This window comes from Puma concolor, chromosome D3, assembly GCF_028749965.1.
Source record: "Puma concolor isolate L17-30 chromosome D3, mPumCon1.1.hap2, whole genome shotgun sequence".
NCBI lineage: Eukaryota > Metazoa > Chordata > Mammalia > Carnivora > Felidae > Puma > Puma concolor.
In genome coordinates, this window is record NC_141678.1 from 68994365 (window position 1) to 69020067 (window position 25703).

Sequence of the window (25703 nt, forward strand, 5' to 3'; positions counted from 1 at the left end):
CAAGACAATAGATCCAATAGATCAATCAATAATTTTTTAATTTCTTTAATGTTTTATTTATTTTTGAGACAGAGACAGAGCATGAGCAGGGGAGGGGGCAGAGAGAGAGGGAGACATAGAATCCGAAGCAGGCTCCAGGCTCTGAGCTGTCAGCACAGAGCCCGACGCGGGGCTTGAATTCAAAAACTGCGAGATCATGACCTGAGCCGAAGTCAGACGAGACCGTGGAGGAAATGGAACAGTATATCGGGGGTGCAGTTTTAAATAGAGCAATTGGGAAAGGGCTCATTGAGGTGACCTTTGGACAGACGTGAAGGAGTGAACCATGCAGCACTAGGCAAAGTGAAACAGCAGTGCAAAGGCCCTGAGGCAGGAGGAGGCCTTCCCCATGGAGGAACAGCAAGGAGGCCAGGGGGTGGGAATTATGGGAGGTAAGCAGGTCAGAGCCATGGCAGGACTTACCTTGTATGGGGATCTGTAGGCTGTCGTGAAGATGGCATATCTACTCTGAGCAGGATGGAATGCCTCAGAAGGTTTTGAGCAGGAAAGGCAAGATCTGACTTAGGTCTTAGCAGGATCGTCTGGGCTGCTGGGTTGAGAGTAGTCAGAAAAAGGTGGGGTTGACTCAGTTAAACCAGCTTGAAGGCTTTAGGGAGGGTCTAAATGAGCATTGATGGGGAACCGATCAGGGTAGAGAGACAGAGCAGAGTCTGGATGGACTGTGAAGGAAGAGCTAACGGGATTCACTGAAGGATGGGATGTAGGTACGAGGAAGAATGTTTGAGTTAAGGGTGATCCGAGGCTTGGAGCCTGGACAACAAGAAGAGGGGCTCCCACTCCCTGAGAAGGAAGGACGATGGGAGGAGTCAGTGTGGAGGGTAGAACCAGGAGCACGCTACTGGAGACCTCACGTTTCGAAATCCACAATCCACAGAAGATGGACACGTCCAGTGTCCAGAGGGGTGATCTGGACAGAAATAAGCCTCCAAGAGCCATTAGGTGGCATAAAACCACCAGACTGAATGAGATCTCCAAAGGAATGAGGGTAGATGCTAAAAAGGCCACCTGCTTTAGAGCAGAACCTGTGTTTGCCTCTGTCCACCAGTCATAAGCCGACCGGTGCCCTAGCCACCTGCATGTGACCAAAGGCAAACTGGAGGAGACAGGCTGCAACCCTGCCCCACACACCCCCCTCCCCCCTGTCCGGATCGCCTCCCGGGCTGGCATAGGGCAGGGCACAACAGGAGGCAATTCATTATGCTTGTAAATGAGAAGTCCTCTGCTAGAGAGAAACCAAGAGGCGCGGGCTGTAGCCCCATCACCTCTAAACCTCTTGACATTTCATGGGAAAATGGTGTCATTTTATCATTTCATTCCTTGGTGAGGCTTAAATTTCAGCTTCCGGAAAACTGACAGAGAGGCTGGGATGGGCGCCTAGGGCTATCTTTGCTCCGTGTGGCTTTATATAACTCAGACCTTTTCCCCACAGCCATTTGTAACTCTGGCTTCTGTGGGTGGTGCAATACTATTAAGTATTTAGCGCCCACTATATTTTGTGCTCGGTATTTCTGACAAAATGTTTCCTGCCTCCATGGCGATCTCTCAGTAAACAGAATACGCTGGAGGAGGATGGCCTGGTGTGTGGCCACGGGCTCCAGCAGGCTGCTCGCGAACCCCTCCTCCCCTTTTCCTTTTTAATAATTATCCTGCTGATGTACCTCTTCCATCTACTTCTCCCTAAAAATCCCTCCCAAGCTCTCCTTTCGGGTCACAGGATAAATGCCCCGGCAGGAATAATGGAGTTCAAAATGTCCGCCCACCGCAGCGTTACTAGATTTGAGTGCCATTGGGTCCCGTCATTTCCCCGGGAAAATAGGGAAGGGCTTTTAGGGACAGCCTGATTCCCAGAAGGCCGATGCCCAGACCACAGGGACTATGCCGCTTAGCCCAGCCTTGCAAATAAGCAGTCCTGGAAGGTCTCCCAGCCAACCATGCCTACACAGCCCCGCCAGTGGGACACCGGAAATTGAGACAAATGGAGTTGGGGCTGCCGTTCTGCCTCTATTAACTTCTCTTCTGCTCTACGGAAGGTTTCATCCCCATCACCAGATGGAGGGGGTGGTACCCACACCACTAGGGATCCTTTGGGCCTGTCGACTGGCTCCCCACAGATGTGCCATGGGGTGCTCTATCCCATTTACCCTGCCCTGCCATCTTTCTGCTCCCCACCCCTTCCTCCTAGAGATCGATAGGCAATACCTCTTGTATTTTTAATTTTTTTTTAATATTTTGTTTATTTTTGAGAAAGAGAGGACAAGCTGGGAAGGAACAGAGAGGGCGGGGGACAGAGGATCCGAAGCAGGCTCTGCACCAACAGCGGCGAGCCTGATGCGGGATTCGAACTCCTGAACCGTGAGACCGTGAGCTGAGCCGAAGTCGGATAGTCAACTGACTAAGCCACCCAGGCACCCCCGCCTCTTGTATTTTTTGCTGCTCCTTCAGTAGACTCATTCTTCCCAGCCAGGACCAAAGCTGAAAGCAAGTTTGAGCTCTTGAACTCTTTTAAGTCACGTCAGGCGAGGAATCGGCAGCATTCTAGCACAGGGGTGATGGAAAGATGCAGTGAGCAGGAGAGCCAGGTCTAAGAGACTCATGAGCTAAGTCTCTTAGCTAAGCTCCTCCCAGCAAACCAGGCTCCCCCGCAGGCCCCCCAAGGTGGGTGGGGGGCCTTACGCCAAGAGGGGGTAGGTTTTGGCTGATGGTCCCAGAGATGGGAGCTCCAGCTGAGCGAGGGGGTTGACCTTTCAGTAGCCAACTGCGTGGGGTAGCAAGTAGAGAGAAAACTTGGAAGTAGAGGGAAGTTTGGGGACATTCCTCCCAGAATAGCTTTAAAAATAGGACAGCTTTACAAGCCACGTAGGATGATTGAAAGCAGGTGGGATTGGAGCAGATGCCCTCTGGAGATGCCTGTCAGACCTGGAGTTTGTCGAACTCTGTAGGTTTTTCCTGATTGTTCAGCAAATCTCAGAATGCTGCTTAGGACATTCCTTCCCCCAGGCCCATTGCGCATACTGCCTTGGCGTCAGTGTGTGGCAGAGAAAGCCCATGAACATCTGGGAGGGAAGGAGGGAGGGAAGGAGGGATGGTACACAGATGGATGGAGTGTTGCAGACTCCAGATTAGCGGGCTGGGGTTCTACACGGGCTCTATGACAAAACGCAGAAATCACAAGCAGGCAGTCTTGTCTTCGCTTCCTGTGTTGGCTTTATCTAACGTTACTTTCATATTAGGACGAAGCCGTGTTTTGGACGCAGGTGGCATTATCTTGGCCAGGGATTTTGATCCTCAGCTGTCACAATTACCTTCTCCTCGAAAGATGGTGTGACCTGTCGGTGGGCTTTAGCTTCTCCCCCAGCCTCTCCCCATCTCTCCACGGTCGTCAGCTCCCATACAGACAGCTTCCTGAGGGTATGATGGCCCTAGTCAGGGCTGTTCTAAGGGAGTCCCCAAATTCAAGGAAGTCTACAGTGAATTCTTCCATCTGATGAAAATGCTTGTCGAGGGGCAAGAGAAAAAACAAAAATCACATCTTAGTTTTATTTATTTAAACCTCTTAAAATGGCTTGTAAAGAAAGAGGGGTCTGTAGTCTCCGGACTCTTTCAGATAGGCGGGTCCTACTTTTCCCCGGGAGCTCACACACCTGGAAGGTCTGACCAGACCTCCTTCCTCTGAGTCCCCAAAATGGGGTTTGGCACTGGGGTATACACCTCTTCTTTTTGGTCACTTGCTTAATGATTCAGAAACCCTGTCTCTTTGTGAAAGAGTTGAAGGTTTATGGATAATGGGATTTTCTTCCCCAGAAAGACAGAGTCCTAGGCGTCTCTGCCTTGAGCTGTTAGTCACCCACAGTGCTAAGGCAGGTGCTGTCTTTCAGGCACGAGCAGTCACGAGACCTGTATGCTTAGGGCAGAGGGGGAACACCCCCCTTCCGCCAGCCCCAAGAGACCAATTTTTAAAATGGCAAACATTTTCACTGTTCTGCTTTTTTTTTTAATTTAAGTTTTTATTTAAGTTTTTAATTCAGTGAGGCTCTCTGCACAGAAAGAGGGGACTAGCTGGAGTTGGTTAGAGCAGAAAGCAGCTTATCAACATGGACAGTATTAAAAGGAAGAGACCAGGGGGCGCCTGGGTGGCTCATTCTACTGAGTGTCCGACTTCGGCTCAGGTCATGATCTCCGGTTTGTGAGTTCGAGCCCCACGTCGGGCTCTGTGCTGACAGCTCAGAGCCTGGAGGCTACTTCGGATTCTATGTCTCCCTCTCTCTCTCTGCCCCTCCCCTGCTCACTCTCTGTCTCTCCCTCTCTCTCAAAAATAAACATTAAAAAAAATTTTTTCTAATAAATGAAAATAAACAAAAGGAAGAGACCATCTTAACTTCAGTAGATGCCCCCCACACTCTGAACCACACACTGCACCTGCAGCCTCCCCAAAGCTGACTAGGGGAGAAGGATTTGGAACAGGCTTGCCTCTTTTTTTTTTTTTTTTAATGTTTATTTATTCTTGAGAGAGAGAGAATATGCGCTCAAGTAAGGGAAGGGGCAGAGAGGGGGGGGGGACAGAGGATCCAAAGCAGGCTCCACGGTGACAACCGAGAGCCCGATGTGGGGCTCGTACTCACAAACTGCGATATCATGACTGCGCCGAAGTGGGAGGCTCAACCGAGTGAGCCACCCAGGAGCCCCCAGGCTTGCCTCTTTTATGTGCTTGTGGCTTCTGAAATATTTGTGAGCACGCTCCTCCCTTACACTCCTCAAACGGGAATGGTTCCCCCCATCCCACTGCTTAAGTCTGTGTTGGAAACGTGCAGTGTCCTTTGGGCCATCCTGAACACGGCTCGAGCCTTTTCTCTGACGGCCGGAGTCAGACGTGCCCAGCCCAGGGCCAAAAACCCATGTCAGCAGACTCTGCACCAACAGCCTTCCCTGCCCGAGTCCGCAGTACCCTTGTCAAAGTCCCCCGTGGACTCCCAAGGCCTCCTGTGATGGGCCACCCCGATGATTTCCCATAGTGCTGCCCCTTGAGGAGTATCTGAACTACCCTTAATTTTCCTCTCTTCAAACCCCACCTGTCTTGAGTCCTGTTTTTCATATAAAGGGGAAGTTTCTGATCAGCTTAATTGTGCCAACGTGATTTGTAGTTGATATTTTACCTGTGGTTTGACCCGGGGTGGGGGGGGGGGGGGTGTTTCTGGAGAAATAGTGCCTTCTCGTGGTGCTAATGGGGCGACATCAGGCACTGGGGCATGCCGCTGGGGGCGCTCTAGGGCAGGGGGGAGCCTCTGGGATAATTCCACTGAGGCCTGCAGCCAGCCTCTCCCCTATGGGACAGGAATCAAGCATTGGGATCTCGCGGTATCTGTGAGAGGTGGTAGGGCTCCTCGTATGAACCTGTTCTCCCGATGGGGCTCAGCAAGGCCAGGAGCCCTGCCCAGACTCCCAGAGTGCCCTCTGGGCTCCCGTTGGGTGTTTGCCAAGGAAGCGGTGCCTTCCGTGCTGGGCAGAGCTGGCGGCATGGGAGGGGAGACAGACGACCCCTTCCAGGTCTTCAGTTCCTCTCACTCAGTCAGAACATCACCTGTCACCCGGGGAACACTTCCTCCGCCTGCAGCAGAGCCGGTGCCACCAAGGGGCCGGCGGGCGGGTGGGGAAGTGCCAGACGCGATGGGTACCTCCAGCTTCCTGCCCTTTCTTTCCACAGACCTGTGAGCGAGCTGATGTTATTTTTATCTGGGGACACTGGCGTGGGAGGTATTTGTCAGTATCATCCGCCGAATGCGGTTTCATTATCTGTTGTCCAAGGTACCCCCAAATAAGTCGTGCTAAGTGTGCTAAGCTGTTCACATTTAAAAATACAGCCAGACTGATGAAAGATAATTTGCTCATGGGGCTGACATCACAACCTAAGCACAGAGCTGTTAGTTCCAGAGGCCAAGCTTTATTTTTACCCTTCTGGGCTTTTGGGTCATCACACATCAGGGCTCAAGCTTTCTTTAAAATCCTCATTCTGTGTCTGTAATCCACAAGAAGGAAAACGGCCCACAGTATATGGACTGGACACAGGGGCAGGTTGTATATACTCATACTGGGTGTGTGCCGAGTCAGCGTGCGTTCCAGTCTGAGTCCAGCGAGGTGGCGGCCTGGTGGGCAGGTATGTGACAGGTGCCGGCCCCAGGAGGTTTCTAAAGACAGTTTCGGGAGTGTCCCCTAATAGGCCTTGGTAGAGCCCCTCGCTGCGTTGTTCCCCAGCGTTTTTCCGGTGCCTCTGAGTCTTGCCGTGTCCTAAAAAGTTACCCCGTGGGGTATAGGACTGTGTAGAGTTTTCACTTGAGGCAGTAGCTCTCGGCTGGGGGGTGAGTTTGCCTCCAGCATGTATTTGAAAACCGCTGGAGATAGTTTTTGTCTCCACTACTCGGGGTGCAGGTCTGGAGCCTCGATTGGCATCGAGTGAGTAGAGGACTACAGTGTGCAGGACAGCGCCCCACAGAAAGGAATAATCCAGCCCAAAATGTCTAGAATACCGAGCCAGGTCAGCAGGACCACAGGTGGGGAGGCGATCGGTGCCAGTTGGCAGCCGTTGGACATGTGGAACAATTCAGGAAGGTCTCAATTCACCTTATGCAAGGCCAGGACCTAGCTGGACATTAAGGGGCTGATGAGCCAAGTGTGATTCCCACCCCTCAAGGCCAACCCCAGTTTTGTAGAATACTTTCAGTTCTCCAGGGGATTTTGTATCGATTACGTCCCTCATTTAGTCTTCACCACCACTCGTGGGTCTGATGGGACAAGTATCATCAGCCCCATTTTGTGGATGACCAAACTGAGGCCCAGGAGGTGAATAACTTGCCCAAGGTCACCTAGCCCCAGAGAGGCAGATCTTCTGGTCTTTCTGCTAGATCATCTCTTAGTAAGCTTAACACACCCTCTTCTAATTTCAGAGCTCCTTTTTCTCTCTTGGCTCCTGTTGGACTCCATATTGATGAGGAATCATCCCTTTCTTCCTTCTAAATGTGAGCAGAAACTTGAATAAGGACAGGATGAGCTTCCCATCCTAGCATCTACCTTTCTTCTTAGGAAACTTCCCTTTACAATCCCATCTAGAATACAACCCATCCTGTATTCATGCCCTCTCTGATCTTTTGCCAAGCTCAGATCTAAGACAGAAGTTACCTACCGGTAGAGCAGCCAAGAGATCACCTCCCTCTGCCTTAACAACGTCCTCTCCCTGGGACTGAGATGCCTCAGAGGCCCCCATTCATTTATTCAGTTACTCTGTAAATACTTGCTAAAAGCCTATTACCTGGCCACTGGATGTATATTGGGGAATAAAACAATTCCGCTGCCCTAACGGTGCTTGTGGCCCCAGTGGGGGAGGCAGTCACTGGGCACATAAACCAGCAGGTGTATAATTCGCAATTGTGTTATGTGCCACGATGAAGAGCAAATGATACAGTGATGGGGCAGTAAGCAGAGTAGAGGATTTACTTAGAGAAGGCAGGAGGCCTCTGGGAGGAGAAAACAACAAGGCCAACAGTTGCAGGATGAGTATGTGGGTGAGCTTCTCAAGGGCCAGAGTGTCCCCAGTCCTGGTGAGAGAAGCTCGGTGGGGTGGAGTGGGGGCACCTTGGTATGCATGGAGACAGGATGGATTTTTCTTCTCCAACTCTTCCAGTATTTCACAGTTAACACACCCTTCAGCAGAAATATCTTGAAGGCCTCCCCTCAAGTGAAGTCATCAAGAGTCTCCAAACTGCTGTTTTATACCCAGCTCTACTCTCTGCCGGTTATGTGAGGAAGGAGGAAGACACCAAAAGGCTTCCCGTCTAGCCAAGGAAATAAAGTATCACATGAGACTTGTGTTAGCCAGCACGTCAGCTCCCAGTGGGATGCTTCCCACCCCTGCGCCTCCTCTGGCTCAGTAACCTGATGTCAGTACCACCCGCAGTTCCTCCTCTGCACAGATGCCATCACCCATGCCTGGCTCTAACTCCCACCACACACAGGTCAAGGAGCGGGAGGTCAGACAGGCTATCCCATCACACCTGGCATGGATATTCTTGGGGCCTAATTGGGGAAGGCCAAGGAAACAAGGGCAAGGAGGGGACAAACATCCATTGAGTATCCCCCTCGGCCAGGCAGTTTTCACTCTCATTCTGTCTAGCCCTGTTACCCTTTCCCATGTGGGAGTGTGAGGCTGTGGGAGGTCTTGGGGCTTACCCAGGTCCAAGGGCTGGATGGGAGTCCGATCATCCAGGCCACTTTGGCTTTTGAGCCCCTTGCGTGTACTCTTGACTTCGGGCAAGTCCTCAACCGTGTGAAACAGATCTAGCAGAGGGCCTCTGCCTGGCACCGAGGCTCTCAGAGTCTGCCCACCCGACCACCGGTCATCCACCCTGACTGGGGGACTCAAGCCTCCTCGGAACAACATAAGGGCCCATCTCGTCTGTGGCCTGGAGCTCATGGCTCATCAAGAGGGCCTGAGTGCTTCCTTCAGGGACACCCCCACCCCCGCAGCACTGAGCACAGAGCAGACATCAAGCCCACATGGTTCCAAACGCAACGGCACGTTGCAATAGAGGGACGCGTTCAGACAGAGCCTGATGCCAACAGCTTCCATCCACCTCTTTGCAGAAAATAGCAAGCGTGACCGTCCCTTCCACATCCATATCCCCATATGGTCTTTATAATCGGGGCAGGAGCCAGGATCCCCATTTCACGAGTGCAAATTGTGGCCTTCCGTGAGCCCTCTGCACCTTGTGTCCTCCTCCATTCCAGCTCCCCTCCAGGAACCCCACCCCTAGTCGTAGTTGCTTCACTGTTGTCCAATAAACACTTCGGGATGCAGCTTGATAAAAGTTGCGTGCACCCCATCCCAGCTTCCCTGAGGGATAATGCCCCATAAATGTTAGTGTGACTTTTGAAGACTTCGTCTGTGGCAAAGTTCAAAGTCAAGGGTGGATTTGGGCTTCAGGCTGAGTCATTCTGGAATCCCCATTAAAGGCCAAATCTTTGCGTGAGCATTTCAAGGGGTTTTCTCAAATTCTATAAATAGTTTAATAACGCCTGTGTAATTATCTATTTTTATCGCCAGGCTTCCAGACAGTTTCAGAAGTGATGGGGCTGCTCCCTGAAAGTAGGATTTCATGTCTTCAGTTTCATTACCGCTTCCAGAGCACAGCCTGCGGGCCTGGCCCCGAGCAGTGGGATCCCAGACAGCACTTCTGCCTGCCAGAGGTGACCCGACTTTTGTGGGAGCATCTGGTCCAGGCAGAAACTCTAGGACCAGACCCTAGAAATCCCCGAAAGCTGGAAAAGCTGGGTTGTAGCCCCAGCTCCCACTTTCCTCACACAGAAAACCCCAGGCAGCGTACTTGTCTCCTGTATGCCTTGTTCCTAAAATCGTGTCATGTGGGCATCATAACTCTTTTTTAGCAGGGAGGGTTCTCACCTTTTCCCTAGGGTTTTCACATCCATTTCATCACTCTGTCATCCTCCTGACCCAGTGCAGGTCGTTTAGTCTCTTTCCACTCTACGCCTGATGGGGAATCAGGCACAGACAGCGATTGCCCCAATAACCGCACAGCAACTTGCCCAAACTAGACTTGTGGCGTTTTTATTTTGCAGACCTGTGGCCTTTTATTTGCTCCCGGAGCTGAGGCCATAGCGTGCACGCCCCCTCCCTCCCCACAGAGAGCTCTGCATGATGGGTAAGACCTCCCTACGCCGGGGCAGACCCTGGTGACCCTATGTGCCTCCAAGGCCACGGCCACTCTCTGGGCAGGGTGGCAGCCAGGCAGAGAGGAATGTCAATTCTGCAGAGCTGAGGGCTGGGCCCTCTCATCTGGGGGCACCCGCAGGGAAAGGCAGGGCAGAGGCAGGCAGCTGTCCTGTCCACAGGTGAGCCTTTTTGGACAGGACGCCTCTGGGGAAGGAAGAGCACCAGAAGCCAAATCAGGGACCTGGGTTCCAGCCCAACGAGCCTCAGAAGTGTGAGATGCTGTGTGAAGTAACACTTGTAGAAGTGGTCTGAAAAGAAAAGTGCCACATGAATGGATGGTGGGCCTCTGACCCCCAAATCAGGCTGGCAGCCAGGGTACCTCCCACGTGGTCTACTGGCTGGTTACTGAGGGCTGCCCCAGGAGACTTCGGTGCTCCAGTTCACCGGTACCTTGCAAATTGTACCTGTGAGTGTCTTCTGAGGCTCCATGAGTCCTATGACACTCTGCTCGCCCCCATCGGTACTCCTGTCTGTCAAACAGTCCAGCCCTCTCTTCCTCCTCAGGCCGAAAGCAAAACTTCCAGCCTCTTCTGAGGGCTTTTCAAGGCCACAGCCACAGCAGGTGCTGGCTCCCCCTCGCCTGATAATGAGGCTTCACGCCTGCCTAAGTGTGAGACAGAATTCCCACTGAATCAGCCCGGCTTCTCAGCTTCTCCCCACTGCACCCCAGTGCTGCTGCTGCTCCCGCCCCCCCCATACAGATCAGCAGAGCTGAGCCAACCTGACCTGATTTTGCCAAGCCAGAGATATTCTAGGTGCTCACACCCTGGGAGGCTTGGAGAATGTCTCCAGAAGGTTCTAGATTCAACTGGAAGTGGCTGATGGCTGTTCCCAGCCACAGTGCCGTCCATGAACCCTCAGTGATGGAGAGTGTCTCCAGTGATTTTTTTTTTTTTTTTATTAGTAATAATTGGAGGGCCGGGATTGGGGGAATGATTTTCATTTCCACTGATTCAAGCAGATTCAAGATCATCCGATAACGTTATTCTCTCTTCATCCTTTTGAGTGGGACTCAAAGGGCTATAGTACCCACCAACAGGCAGGGCATTTGACATGATGCTCAGGAGAGTTTCAGGCATGTGTGAAAGCCACAGTGATGGTCCCAGACCCAGATCTGTGTTTGCAGTGGGGAGCTGTTTCCTCTATCTGTGGTCTGGGGACCAGCCGTAGCGCCCCAGCTGCCCAGCTACGAAATTGGCAACATGGGTCTGGCAGATCAGGGAGCCCCATGTCCACGTCCGCAGTGATTGGGCTGAGGGATGGTCATGTGACAAGCAGGGCCAATCAGAATCTGTCCCTGAGATTTGTGGTTTGGACAGTAGGACACAGGGAGGTCTGTCTTCCTTCGGCTCACAAGCCATCATGATAGAGATTGGGAGCTACTGACCGCCATCTCTGCCCTTCGCCGTCGCAAAGGGAGACCCTGGCAGGAGAGAAGGTGGTTAATATGCACAAAACCAAGACAGGCAGAGGCAAGAGCGGGAGGGCCAGCTCTGGCTTCATTGCATGAGCCCCGTGGATCGGCTGTGTCCTTGGACCCCACCCCTCCCGTTAGCCAGTTGAGGCCGCGTGCACCTTTGGGAGGGTTTCTGTCACTCCCAGCTGAGATCACTACCCAACAGCGCACAGCAGAGCGAAGCAGTGGAGAGTGAGAGTGACCAGGGCTTTGGCATCATGTGGGTGGATGTCTGGTCCGCGGGCCAGGCAAGTCAGGGATACTCAGTGAGAAGTCCCGCCTGGAGTGGGAAAGGACATGCCCAGAGCCAAGGAGCAGTGCAGGGCCCAGCAGACATCAGAACTCCAGGCAAGCAACCAGTCGTGGGGGGGAAGGCTGCAGCCCTGTGCTCACACTGGCCTCCGGGCCACCTTCTCCCTCCAGACAAGATGGGGAGCCACAGCAGACTCAGGCCCGAGCCTGAGTGACCTATGGGTCAGAGTCTCACTGTTCCAGAGCTGACGTACTACTGAGTGAATCCCCAGTGCCAGGCCTCAGCGCCTAACAAGACCGAGTCAAGACTAGCAGCCGTGGCCACAGTGTGGCCGTGATGGCCAGCTGTGGGTGCAGCCTGGTGAGCATGCCTCTCAGCCGGGGCTGCACCCACAGCCTGCCAGAAGGATGGGGGGCAGCCAGGTCCGGGGCCAGCTTTGGTGGACAGAATGACTCAGGATGCGATGGCCAAGAGGTCTCTCCGCCACTTGTTAAACACCTACTGTGCGCCAGATACACCGCACGCGTCACTCTTTGAAGCCAAGAAGGTCTCTCTGACCCAGTCGGAGGGACGCCAAGCCCTGGGTGATCCTTCCATGATGCTGCCCCAAGTGGGTGTGTGAGAGGCAGGGTGTGTGGGCTGCCGGAGGAAGCCTGGCCAAGACAAAGATGCCTACCAGATAGCCCTTCCTCCCTTCTCCTCCCCTGACCCTGGCGCTGTGCTAGAGGCACGCCCACCCAGCCTCAGCCCGTTCTCCTTACCGACCCGGCCCGGCCATGTGTCCTGATGCCTGGCCCCCAGCGCCATTCCGTCCTGCCCGGAGCCCAGGGATCCACTGTTCAATCACAGAAGGTGGGCCTGTTTTTACAGCCCTCACTTCTTCTGGTACGGAGCCACTGAAACCAACCTGAGGTGGCTTAATTTCCCTGAATCCCTTTTCATAAGGTTGCAGAGGGGTCTCGTGGAACCCGGAGGCCCCCGCCCAGAAAAGGACAGGAAATGGCACATCCAGGATTCTCTGTCTCAGGCCACGGGAGATTGATCTAGCTAGGCTCTAGTTTCCTCTCCGGACCGGCTCTGGGCTTGGGAATCCCCCTGCCTCTGGGGGGACTGCTACTTCAGAGAGGGAGTCGGCAGCAGGGGCACCTCCCTGAGTGGCTGACACTGAAGCAGAAGCCTGAAGGAAGTGAAAGCCTGCACCGAATAAAAATAGAGCACCTCCTAGTCGAAAATGACTTTTCGTCTTTCCAATATAAAGAATTCCATCAAATACTCTCTTTGAGCCCTCCAGCCAGTGGCCGAGGGGAAGGGCTGAGACCCACTCACTGCCGCTGGCTGTCACCAGCTCCTCAATGCCTGTCCCTCCCACGTCTCATCCCAGCCTCTCCAGGAAAAAGAAACTTCCTGCCAGAAGCAAATAAGACTGCACTTTCTCCTCCCCGCTGGGGAGATGGCAGCCCCAGCCACCTCTCTGCCCAGAAACAAACCGGAGTCACTGGGGGTGGAGAGTGTGCATGGGCACATTTCCCCGGGTCGTTTGTTTTCAAAGGAGAAGGGAATGATGGTGAGTTTGCAGGGAGCGGTGGGGCCGCCCGTGGACTTCAGGAAGTGTCCGAATACACTGTGATCCTTATGCCTTACCCCTCCCCTCGCTCAGGACGGCATCTCCCCAGTGCCGTGGCCGCCTGGGGGCGGGGGTGTCTCCCCCCTGTGCCTGTACGCAGCTGTTTTTGGCTTGACCACAGGACTCTATCATGCCAGAGTCCATGTGGTTGTCCAGAGCGGGGAAGAATTTCCCAGAATGCCTTGAGAAACCTGAGACACTGAATGGCTTTCAGGGCTTATTGATGTGGCCGGTGCAGGAAATAGCAGTACGTCAATAAATAGTTTTAGGCAGGAAACAGGGCTTAAATGGTAGCCTTAAAGTTTGGGGAAAGGCACTAGGGGTTGCTGGGAGGGAGCCTGCCAGGCAGATGAGAACCTGGAGCCAAATACCAGACTTTGAAATGGCTGCCACCAATCTGAGGCCCCTTGCTGGTTCTGGATGCAAGAGGCCGATGTTGAAGGCAGAGCTGAGACCCAGGGGACGGCCGATTTCGGTTGGCAGAAAAGAGCTCCTTGTTTCAGAGGAAAAGCCGGCAGCCGACAACATGTGTGCCCAGAGAAGACACGCAGCTGGGTTTCGGTGGCCTCTGAGCTGGGCATGTTCACAACGCATTTCCCCACCCTTCCAGTGAGAGTCAACGCTAGCTTGTAGAACGCTCCAGGAGTTCCGCTGTCCTCGTCAAAAAAATCAAGGGAAAGGGTCACAACCTGCCAATTTCTTCCTAAGGAGCTGCTTTTCTGATTATAAAACAAAATGTTCACAGAAAAATAGAAACATTCAGGAAGTAATAAAAAGTAAAAAACAAAGGTCATCCATAAATCCACTATTGAGAAACAACGACTGTTACACCTTGGATATTTCTCATCTTTTTCCTTTCAAAGAAAATTTCACGGGGGCGCCTGGGTGGCTCAGTCAGTTGAGCATCTGACGCTTGATTTCGGCTCAGGTCATGATCTTCACGGTTCGTGGGTTCGAGCCCAGCATCGGGCTCCACGCTGACGGCACTGAGCCGGCTCTCTCTTCCTCTCTCTCTCTCTGCCCCTCCCCCTACTCACACTCTCTCTCTTTCTCCCTCTCTCAAAATAAATAAAAATGTTTTTAAAAAATTTGTGGATGCGATTACATGCAATTACATGCAATTATGCTTTCGGTTTTTTCACTTAACGTGGTATAGCCATTTTCCCGTGGTGTTATAAACTTCTCATAAACATAATTTTTAATGGGTGCAAGGATTATTGCTTACTTAATCATTCTCCTATTGTTGGATACTTAGGTTGTTGAATTTTTGTGCTTGTTAAGCTTATTTTTCCTGTTACTATTAATACTGCCTTATGATAATTATCCCCAAGTGCAATCACTAAATCAAACAATAAGAACACTTTGAAGGCTTATTTTAAGATCTTTTTAAGAACGTATAACCAATTTACACGGCACGCATATGAATGTCTATCTCACCGCATCCTCACCAGCACTGACAACTACCGGTTTTTAATTTATTAATATAGAAGGTAGAAAAAAATGGTATTTTCATTAATTTGATTGCTACTGAGACTTAATTAATTTGTTTCTATTTATTTATCAGCAATTTATGTTTTCATAAGTGAATTATCCTTTAATGGCCTTTTCCCATTCGTCCATGAGGGATTAAGTACTTGTATTACAAATTTGATCAAGGTGTTTATAGACTGTTGCCCTGTGTCACATTTATTACGGACTTTTTTCCCAGACTACTAATTGCCTTCTAAGTCTGTTTGTAGTATTTTGATGCATTCCTTTGTTGTGTTAATGTGGAAAGCCCTTCTGTATCCAGAAATTTTATTCTCGATCTAATTTTCTTCAAATTCATGTGGTTTGTCTCTCTCTCTCTTTTTTTTTTTTTTTTTTTCTTGAAGGTTTACCTCTTTATTCCAGCTGGTATTCATTTTAGGGCCCAGTGTTAAGGGAGACTCTAAAGTATTATCCCCCCCAACTCCCAACAGTACAGCTGTACCTGTACTGTTGCCTGAGTGACTAATGCTCCCTTTGCCACTGATTTGTGGTCCTCTGGGGACCATGTGATAAATCCTTATGGATACCAAATCTGTTTCTAGGCTATGTGATCTAACTATCCATTCTTACTTATGTCAGTTCCACACCCTTTCGAATGAAAGCTTTAGGATAGGTGAAAAACCGTATGACTCTTTGCAATTTTGATTGTTCTGATTTTAGCTTTTCTCCTGTACTCTTTCAAATTACTTTTAGGATTATTGTTTTAAGCCCTTTTCCCTCCAAAGAGTTCCCATTGGAATATGGAGTACAAACCGAAGTTACGCTTGTGAATCATTTCACAGGGAATCACCATCTTTATAATGCTATCTACCCATTAAGGAATATTGTGTGTTTCTTCATTTGTGGAAGACTGTCCGGAATCTCTCAGTTTGGTTTTGCAATTTTCTTCGTAGAAATTTTGCACATTTCTAAATAATGTTGGTGAAGTATTTTTGTTGCTTTAAAAAAGGAGCTTTTGTGCACTAAAATATCTCACTGGTTAATCTTATTTTAAAAAGGTGTTGATTTTTGTTTATTAATTTTGGGTCTAAATACTCTTATTAATTAATTAGTGGCTAAACTGTCTTCTTAATTCGAATCTTTATTAGAGGGTTCTCCTGGGTTTTTCATACGCGTAACCACATCAAATCATTTTATCTCCTTCCAAGGGTCATGGACGTTAGGCCTATTGATGTAATATATTATGTTGATAGATTTCCTAATACTAAATCGTCCTTGCCTTTCCGGCATAAAATCTACTTGGTTATAACGATCTATTTACTAGCATTTCATTTAGGACTTTCACATCAACTCACATCGGAGAGATAAGCCCATAGACTTGCTTGCTTGTAATATACTATCATGAGATTTGGGTAATAGGAAATTGGAAAAACGTATCTTTTTATGTTCTAGATCAGTCAACATAGCAGAGCAGCTATCTAATTTTTTGAAAATTTGAATCAACTTACCTACAAAAATCATAAGTTTAGAGACCTCCAAATTCAGAACTTTTCATTTTGTTTTATGATTTTTATCTTTTCTGACTTTTTTATTGATTTTTTTTAAGTAAAGTGTGGTTATATTTATTTTTTTTAACATCGCCTGTTTTATCATTTTCCCCCAAATCATCAACACAGCGTTGTAAATAGCTTTTATTACATTTTTATCTACTATATATCTTTTTTAATATTTTGATTGTATTTCTGCTTTATTTCTGTTTCTTCTTTCTTGATTTTACATAATTTCCTTTCTCTGTTTTCTAATTAATTAGTTTTGGGCTTTATCTCTATTATGTCCTTTCATATATTTCCTTAGTTACTAGAGCCTTATTAATAAAAGCTTATTTACTTTGAGAGAGACAGAGAGAGGTGGGAGAAGAGGGGCAGAGAGAGAGAGAGAATCCCAAGCAGGTTCCATGCTTCAGCACAGAGCCCAACATGGCGTGTGATCCCATAAACCATGAGGTCATGACCTGAGCCAAAGTCAAGAGTCAGGCAGCTTAACCGACTGGGCCATCCAGGAGCCTCCTCCACATGTGTGATTTCGAATTTAATAACATATTTCACCCAGTATATCCAAAATTTCAACATGTAGTTGATATTTTTTAAATATGAGACATTTACATTCTTTGATACTAAGTCTTTAACAACTCCTCTCTATTTTATACTTACAGCACATCTCAGTTTGTATGACCACATTTCAAGCACTCAGTAGTCCTATGTCACGAGTGGCTACCATACTGGACAGAATAGGTTTGGATGATGTATTTGCTTCCTCTTTTTAATAGCCCAAATAGTTAAGACTATAAACTCACCTTTCACTATAGCTTTGACCACATCCCGCAAGTGTTTATAACTCTCTATTTCCTAATCTATTATCATATATTTGATGATCTCTTCATTCCATCTTTCTTTAGGAGACTATTTTTAAACACCCAAGTAATTGGCTGCTCTTTTATCGCTCTTAATTCTTGGCCCAAATAGAATTTCTGTGCTTGGAAATTTGTAGTGAATCACAACTTACATGAGGCTAGTTTCCCTTTAGTCTTATTAATTACATTATTGAAACCATCTAAGTGATTGAATTTTGTCCATTAGCCATGGAATACATGGTTTCATTTCCAAATACTGTTCTTCTTTGTTTTCTTAGGTTTCAAGAGATTTTGTTTTATATATTTGAGTCAATGCTATGTAGTATATAATCTTTCTTGTTATCTATTATGAATGTAATTATACATATATATATATATAAAACCTTTTTTATTTTACGTAAGTATTGTTATCTTGAAAACTACTTTGATTTTACTAGTGTTTTCATTTTATTTTTATTTTCCCACCATTATTTTTACCCATCCATTTATTTTATATATCCTGTTTTCAGTGTGGCCAATGGTTACTAGTGTTTACTTTTAATACTTTCAAAGTCATAGTTTAACTTCTATCTCTATGTTTACCGTACTTAAGGAAAACACAATAGCTTGTGAATCCTTCAGGTCTAAATTATGAAATGTGTATGCCTTACAGTCTTCTGTTCCTTTCTACCAGTATTTATCAGTCTTCAGTAATTTAATCTTAGATTATTAAATCACTACTACTATAAGATTCTTATTCAGATTTCATTTAAAGATTAAATAGCTTCTCTTTCAAGGACTGTTTCCGGCTTTTGATTCTATCTTACAACCAAAGTTATAATTACTTATTTTAACTTCATCAGTCTGTCTCCCTCGTTTCAGTTTTCACTTCTGGTCCTGCTATACTCTGATTTCCTCAAGCTGAGTCTAAATTTTGTTGGCCGGGCATGCTCTTAAGAAAGCTTTTGCATTTTTAAATTATTTTTCACTGCGGCAACAGAAAACACCACATAAGTAAAATTTACCATCTCGACCGGTTCTATGTGTGCAATTCCATCACGTTAGCTATGGTCACATTGTTGTGTAACCAGTCTCCACAACTTTTTCATTTTACGGAACTGAAACTCTAACCCATCAAGCAATTCTCCGGTCCCCTCTCTCCCCAGCCACCAGCAACCACCATTCTGTTTTCTGTTTCTGTGATTTCGACTTCTCCAGTTACCTGTGGAGGAGGAATCATATGGTATTTGTCATTTTGTGGCTTGCATATTTCAGTTAGCATAATGTCCTCCAGGTTCACCTGTGTTGTAGCACGTGTCAGAATTTCCTTCCTTATTAAGCATGTAGGTAGGACTTTGAAGAACATTTACTTAGGTAAGATGCGTTTCTCCTGCTTTTGCTCGGCGCTCTGTGTGTTCTTTTCCCCCACAAACAAACGAAGATGTTGCCTCGGTGTCTCTGAGTTTTAACATCAAATACAGAAGTGTAAGGCCAACCACATTTTTGTTCCTTTGTAAGAAACCTAGGGCTGTTCCCCGCCCCCCCCCCCCCCGCGCCCCGATCAAAGCTGTTTTTAGAATTTTTCTTTTTCTTGAAATTAAAAAAGAAAATTCTCCTGCTAAGTATCAATGGTGGGGCTCCGGAATGCCATGCGCCCCTTCCACCCGAAGAGTGTACTCTTTGACTTCTGGTTTTCAACTCAAAGTGTTTCGCTCTGCTCTCTGTATCCCATCTATTCTGGGATCCTTTTTGAAAACCTCTGTAATTCATAGGTTAGACAACCGTCCACTCAGTCTTCTCCTTTTTCATTTCCTTTTCATCCATCTTCAGCTTTCTAGTTATTTTCCAAGTTTGTCTTATGTACGACTTTTTCTGCAGAACCCATTCCGTCCTTTGTTGCCTTCGGCTCACGTCCCCATGTTGCCACTGTGTTCCTCATTCCCATTCGGTTTTCCCTGAACGCCGGCTCCCATCTTAACACTTCCTCTCTGCTTGGGGCTTTTAGCGAGTCGTGGTCCCTACTTGTGAACGCCCCTCCACCTGTCACAGAACCAATGCTATTGCCCTTCGGGACCTAAAAGCCCACCATGTTTTGTACTTGAATTTTTAACTTTATTTATTCTTGGCACCTTGTTTTCATTTTCAAAGCCATGCATTACCATTAGGCCTTCAGGGTGGCGAGCCCCTGTTCTGCGGTGCAGGCTTTTCCCACAGAGGGCAGATTGCTTTTCTCTTCCCTTACCCTTGAATGACAGAGGCTCAGTTTGGTTCTGGGGTTAGCCGTATGGATCATCCTTGGAATTCTCGATGTCTGCTGTGGCAGCGGTCGAGTCTTCCTCTCTGTGGGTGGTTTCACGTGCACACCCCAAATGTGATTTCCAGTATTTAGCAGGTGTTCAGATTCCTAGTGCGTTTTGCCAGCCCCAAACAGAGTCCTCTCTTGGGGCCACTGATTACCAGGAGGAAACTGAGTCAAGCTGTAGTTCTTTGATCAGATGTGATCGGTTTTTTAAACTCTGGCTTCTGGTATGCACAGCCCCAAGCCTTTTCCTGACTGAGAGCGCTTTGCCTGATAGTATCGCGCCTCTGAGGACACAGGGTGCCTTCGGCCCCTGAATCCCTAGTGACCAGGGCAAGAGCAGTGCTGGTAGGAGCTGCCATGGTGCGTGGGACGGGGTGCGAAAGCAGCCACAGACTGCCTACCAGCCAGGGGCCGACGGGGAAGGGCTGAAGGCCAAGCTGCCTGCCCATCTACCCCTTGACTTTGGTCTTCTGGGGAGGAGGCTAAGCTGCTCTGGGCAACAAGAGCTTCTTCATGACAGCACTTTAGTTAGTGGCGTCAACCTCCCGAGTCTGGTGAGGAGTCTGTTGGTGAACTGTTATCTTCCTTCTCAGTGCTGTCGTGGGGATTTCTTCTTCTACGTCCGCCTGCACAGGCATTTTTCTGGGAGATGGGGAAAGGATAACTCAGGCACTGATAGAGGGCCCCGACTTGACTCCCAGGTCGGCACTTTATAAAGGCCAGGAGTTGTGGTTCTCAGCCACGGTTGCACAACGGAATCACCTGGAGGCTTTCACGGATTACCAGGGTCCTGGCCCCACCGTGGCCAATGACACAAACCTCTCTGCAGCGGAGCCCAAACATCTGTAGCTTCCAGGTTCCTCCAGGTGACTCCAGCGTGCAACCAAGGCTGAGAGCCTTCAGGCCAGTATTTCGAGAGCAATGGTAGGGCAGAGGTTCTTACTCAGATTCCAATGCTAAGTGACCTTGATCCAGTCTTATAACCTCTTTGAGCCTTAGTCTCTCCCATTCGAACATTGAAACACTAATGTCTGCCTCTGCTCTGACCACACAAGGTTATAGTGGGACAAACACAGGCTAATGAGAATGAAATGACCTAAAGATTCATGACTTCTAGGACAGCAGTCCAGGGCCCTTTATAGGCCTAGGGTGGTGGGCAAAGTCATGTATTCATTCACAGGTACCTAAAACACCACCAGGCCGCCCCTCTGGGCTCTCTGCTCTCAGTGCAGGGCCCACTTCGGATCCTCTGTCCCCGTCTCTCTCTCTCCCTCTCTCTCTCTGCCCTTCCCCACTTGCACTCTCTCTCCCTCTCTCTCTCTCAAAAATATACAAACATTTACGGACACGTGGGTAGCTCAGTCAATTAAGCGTCCGACTTCAGCTCAGGTCACGATCTCATTGTTCGTGCGTTCGAGCCCCACGTGGGGCTCTGTGCCAACAGCTCGGAGCCTGGAGCCTGCTTCAGACTTTATCTCCCTCTCTCTCTGCCCTCCCCCTCTGTCTCTCCCTCTCTCTCTCTCTCTCTCTCTCTCTCAAAAATAAACACTGAAAACTTTTAAAATAAAAATAAAAAGAAAGAGGAAGAAAAGCTTGTCCAAAGCGGGCAGATCTGGGTTCAAATCCCAGCTCTGCCATGGGCAAACTTCTCTAACCTCCGTTTCACCATCTATAAAATGGGGCAATAATAAGACCTACCTCATGGGATCATTGTGATGATCGAATATGAACAGGGTACTTGACTCAGTGTCTGGTGCAAGGGCAGTGGCTGCTGTCACTATTGTTTGATATACACACACGCTTTAAACTGGTCAAACTGTGAAATTATAAGCCGTGACCCGGGCTCATCAGAAGCAGAAACCGAGTGACATCTCTTGGAGATCTTCTTACCCAGCCCGAATTTGCCAGCCAAGGAGGCTGCGGCCCCGTCTGCCCTTTTAGGCTTCTAGATGGCACTTCCGTCACGCACAAGGCGCAGACGTGAACCACGTCTTCTGTGAGATTCTGGCAGCAAGGAGAATGTGCGGCCGAAATGAGCAAGGGGGCGGGTACTGGGCGGTGGGAACGGCCTGCCGCCCATTCTACAGCGTGTGTCGTCCCGTGTCCGTTCCTCTTGGTGGCACAGTCACCCAGATCCAGAATCTTGGTATCACCTTTGAGTCTTCCTTTTCCATCAGCCCTGCAATCCATCGCTTTGTGACTCCTTATCTTGACAATGTGCCAATCCTGTATCAGGCAGCTATTGCGGCTCGACAGACACCCACAGAAATCCTAACGGCACACCTTGCTGTCTTGTCTTATGTGCCTCCAAGTTGGCTGGGGGTCACCTGATCTCGTCTAGACTTGGGTGGGGCCCTGCTTCGCGGGTCTCTCATCTTCCCTTTGGGACCATCAGACCGGCCCCCGGATGGCCTTCCCATGACAATGAGAGAAGCATGGGAGAGTAAACATCAGGCCATTTAAGGCCTGGGATCAGAACCGGCGCCCTGTCACTTCTGCTTATTCTGTTGGCCAAAGCAAGTCATATGGCCGAACCCAAAGACAAGGGGCAGGGGAGATATATTTCTGAATATAATCTAACCTACCACAGAGTCTCGTCTCACAGATGCCAGGGAGTTCAGGTTTCATGCAGCCTGCGCTTTTGCGGTGGCCTCCGTCTGGTCTCCATATCCATGCCATATTAACCTTGTAAGGAGCATAGATATGACCGTGGCCTTTCGTGACGCACACACCCCAAAACCTCCTCTGCCAACCATCACACAGAATGCAGCTCCTGGGCTGGTTTCAATTGTCCGTACTCTAGCCCCACCCTCTTTCTCAGGCCTGCCTCCTGTTTTGTCCTCTCTATGCCACCCATGCCGGACCCAGGCTTGGTTATACCTCCCTGTTTCCCAAACACCCATGTTACCCCCCCTACATCGTTTTTCTCCCCACCAGACGCACCCCACCCCTGTCGGAATCCTAGCTTTTTTGTGGCCTTGATTTCCAATTGGAAGTGATAACTTCTGCCTCGGAGCTCCCAGAGACCTTTCACCTAGAATGACCCCCCTGTCCCCAGTAGCTTTAATACCTTCATTCTTGTATCACAGTTATGAGTGAACATGTCATTTCCTAGTCCTTAAAACGGAGCCTGGCACACAATGGGGCGATACTATTTTTAAGGAAGATAAATGAGTGCCTCTAATCTTGCTACTTGCCCTAAGCAGGCAGGGGCTGTAGCTGTCTCTAGCCCAGTGCCGGAGCCCTGATGGGCCTCAGTCACTAATGGCTGACGTGCAGGACAATATTCTGGTTACCCTCCCTCAGGTGGCGGGCATGCTTTGGAGGTTAACCAGAGGGGGTGGAATGGGCGAGGCGATGCCTCTGGGAGAGGTGTCATCTCGCCTTCATCTCACTCCCCCACCTCGCCATTGGGGTCAGCGAGGCAAGGCTGACGGGCCCCCGATCTGGAAACTGAGGAAGAGGCGCTGTGGACGCAGGTCGGGGTGGCTCTGGAGTCCCCAGCAGTCACCCTCCAGCCACTGAAAGCATGGGGTTGACCAGTTGCCTCGGACTAGCCCTTAGCCGGTAGGCGCTACGGCTGAGCGGGTTGACCTTGGCGAGGCTGACCCGGTCTCTTGTGCCTCCGCAGAAGGACTTCACGGTGCGGGAGGAGCTGCAGCAGCAAGACGTGGAGCGCTGGCTTGGCTTCATCACCTTCCTGTGCGAGGTGTTCGGCACCATGCGCAGCAGCACGGGCGAGCCCTTCCGCGTGCTCGTCTGCCCCATCTACACCTGCCTCAGGGAGGTAAGCGACCGGCGCCGACAACGTCACCTTGGAATGTCTGTAAGCAAAACCCGGATGCCCGGGGAAAGCTACGGGGCCGGTACCACTTACCTCGCGATCAATCGCTTGGTAAAGAGAAACGTAAGTCCCCGGGCTTCTGTTTACGAAAGCCAGGCTGTAATTTACTCGGTTTGTATAAAGGGCAAGAGCCGTCCAAAGGGAAGTATTGTTAACTCAGACCTCACAATCTAGAACACTGCCTGCAGGGAGGAGGCCTCCAGGAAGTATGAACTGAATGAGTGGATCTTTGGTCTGGATTGGTTTGCCGTTGAATTATTTGCTTCTAAATTTCACCTAAAAAAAAGAAAGAAACAAGAATTGCCGAGAAGCTTTTGAGAAGCAAGAGGTCAGGGGTGGCCTTGCCCTACCAGGTACAGGTCAGGGGCGGCCTGCCCTACCACTGCAGAAGGTCACCCTGGCTACGCCCGGGGGCCAGAATTGGAAGGGACAAACACAGAAACCGGGAGCGCCTTACGGGGCCGTTGGTGTCGTCTGGTGACAGGGTGGTGGCTCGGAACCCAGCCGTGACGGTGTAGAGGGGGACTGTATTCCAGTTGTGTTTTTGAGTTGGAACCGACGGGACCTGCTGACGTGAGATTTCGGGGAAAGGAGGAAGGGACGTGGGCTCCCGGTTCATCGGCCTGGTGGCGCCATTTTCTGGGATGGGAAGGCCTGGAAGAAAAACACAGTGGGGATGAAAACCAGGAGTCGTTTTCTTCTGTTTGGGTGACCTCGTAGTCACCAGGGAGCTGTCCCGCGGTTGCTCAGATAGAAGTGTCTGGAGATCAGGAAGCCATCGGGATCCCTGGGGACATGGACTTGAGCGTCGTGTAAAGTGACAGTGTGCACCTGGTGCTCCAGGCGGGGAACCAGATAGGGTGACCCACGGAGTGAGGGTAGATGGAGGAGTGGCCAGGAGGCGGGAAGGCCAGCCAGGAGGGCGCGGGTCAGAGGAGGCTCCAGTAGGGCTGAGAATCATCCTACCGGGAGCTGGTGCCAACCCGTCACATGTGCTGCCCCCTCCCACTCCCAGCAGCGGCCCTGGGACCTAGGGAGGAGCAGCCTCGGGAGCGGCGGAGGGGGGTCAATCCGACCAGCCAGAGAAGCGGCCGGGGTTTAGCAACAAGGAGGTCGGGGGCCCGTGGTGTCAGTGGGGCGAGCACGGACGCCACGTGAGGCCACGCTGCGGAGTCAGTGGAGGTGAGGACGTGCGTGCGGACAAGTCTTTGGAGAAGTGTTTCTGTGAAAGGCAACAGGGAAAGAGGAACCTGTCACCTACAGGGGAGGGGTGGCATCAAGGGACATTTTTTGTGTTTTTGAAAGGAAGAAGATAATAGAGCAGTGTAAGAGAAGGGAAGGGGTATTTGTGAATGTCTTGGAAGCATCCACTTCTAGGGAGCAGGGTGCTCGCCCCAGGCGGTGCAGACACTGGCTAGAGCAGAGCACGCGGACCTCCCCCGGGCACCTTGGAAACCCGTCAGTCTCGTAGCCAGACATACTTCTTAACGAACGCGCCTGGTTTCAGAGTTCTTTCTCAGAATCAGAAAACGGCCTCTTCCAACCGTGTGTCGTTCTCAAAGCGTCGCAAACTTGAACGCAGCACCACGAGAGGCCATAGCTTTGCATTTGCCGTCCCTCGGGGGTGGCTGGAAGGCGGCCCTCTCGGAAGCAGGATGGCCTCTTGGGGCCCTCCCACCCCTGCCTGAGTCGCCCTGTGCCCCTGGCAGCCCAGCTCAAGGCAGGGAGCGGCGCTGTTCGAGGGCAGTGACCTGGATTGCCCCGACACGTTCCCTCTGCGTGATCTGGGCACCTCCTGGTGTTGCCATCACCTGCTTCCCCGAGCAGCAGGAGGCAGGGCTACAGCCGAGCGCCGGCCCTGGCTGCCAGGACGCTTCTAACACCGCCTGAGGTAGCGCGAACTTTCGGGTGTGAGATCCGGAAGGTGCCAGGAGATCTGCGCAGAAACCGAGGAGCTTCCCCTAATGCACGCTTGTTGGGTACATGAAACCTTTCAGGACGGTGTCACAAACCCAAAGGTGCCTGCCACGCTCACGGTAAACTTGGAGAGTACATAGTTCATCTGTGGCTTTCACCATTTTGTGAAAAGAGGAAACCGGAGCCCCGTGCTCCAAGCCGTCTGCTCGGGGCCCACGGTGAGGTGGTTCAAGAGCACCGGGCCGGGGCTCAAATCCTGCCTCTGCCGGTTTTCGGCCGTTCCATCTCAGGAGAGAGCTCACCTGCCCTGAGCCTTGGCTCCTGACCTGTAGAGCGGGATCATGCTGCTGGCCCTGAAGGGGTTTAGGGAGAAAGACACGGTGTGGAGTGGGTGCTAAGAGCACCAGGACAAGTAGGTCAGGGTGTGGAAGGAAATGCCCAAGGGACTTGTTCTTAGGCACGGTGGCTTTCAGAGAGCTGGGTGTCCTCCAGGCTGACTTAGGACTGGGCACATGCCCAATCTTAAAGGGACACAGAGGCTGAGAGCCCTGCCCAGAGGGACACAGAGCCAGTCAATGCCAGGGCTGGCCTGGAGCTTCTCACCGACCAATCT

The 25703-nt window shown here is 50.3% G+C and overlaps 1 protein-coding gene across 9 annotated transcripts in view; it reads left to right on the forward strand.

The window, feature by feature from the left end:
• CTIF (cap binding complex dependent translation initiation factor) overlaps positions 1-25703 on the forward strand; it is a 297040-nt gene that overhangs the window by 232474 nt on the left and 38863 nt on the right. For 8 of the 9 annotated variants that reach the window (XM_086682924.1, XM_086682923.1, XM_086682922.1 and 5 more), the window contains one exon: positions 22961-23116. The exons of the other annotated variant lie outside the window; for it this stretch is intronic. In XM_086682924.1, coding sequence (XP_086539050.1) covers positions 22961-23116 — 156 coding nt within the window. The remainder of the gene's footprint in view (positions 1-22960; positions 23117-25703) is intronic. 9 annotated transcript variants of the gene reach the window in all.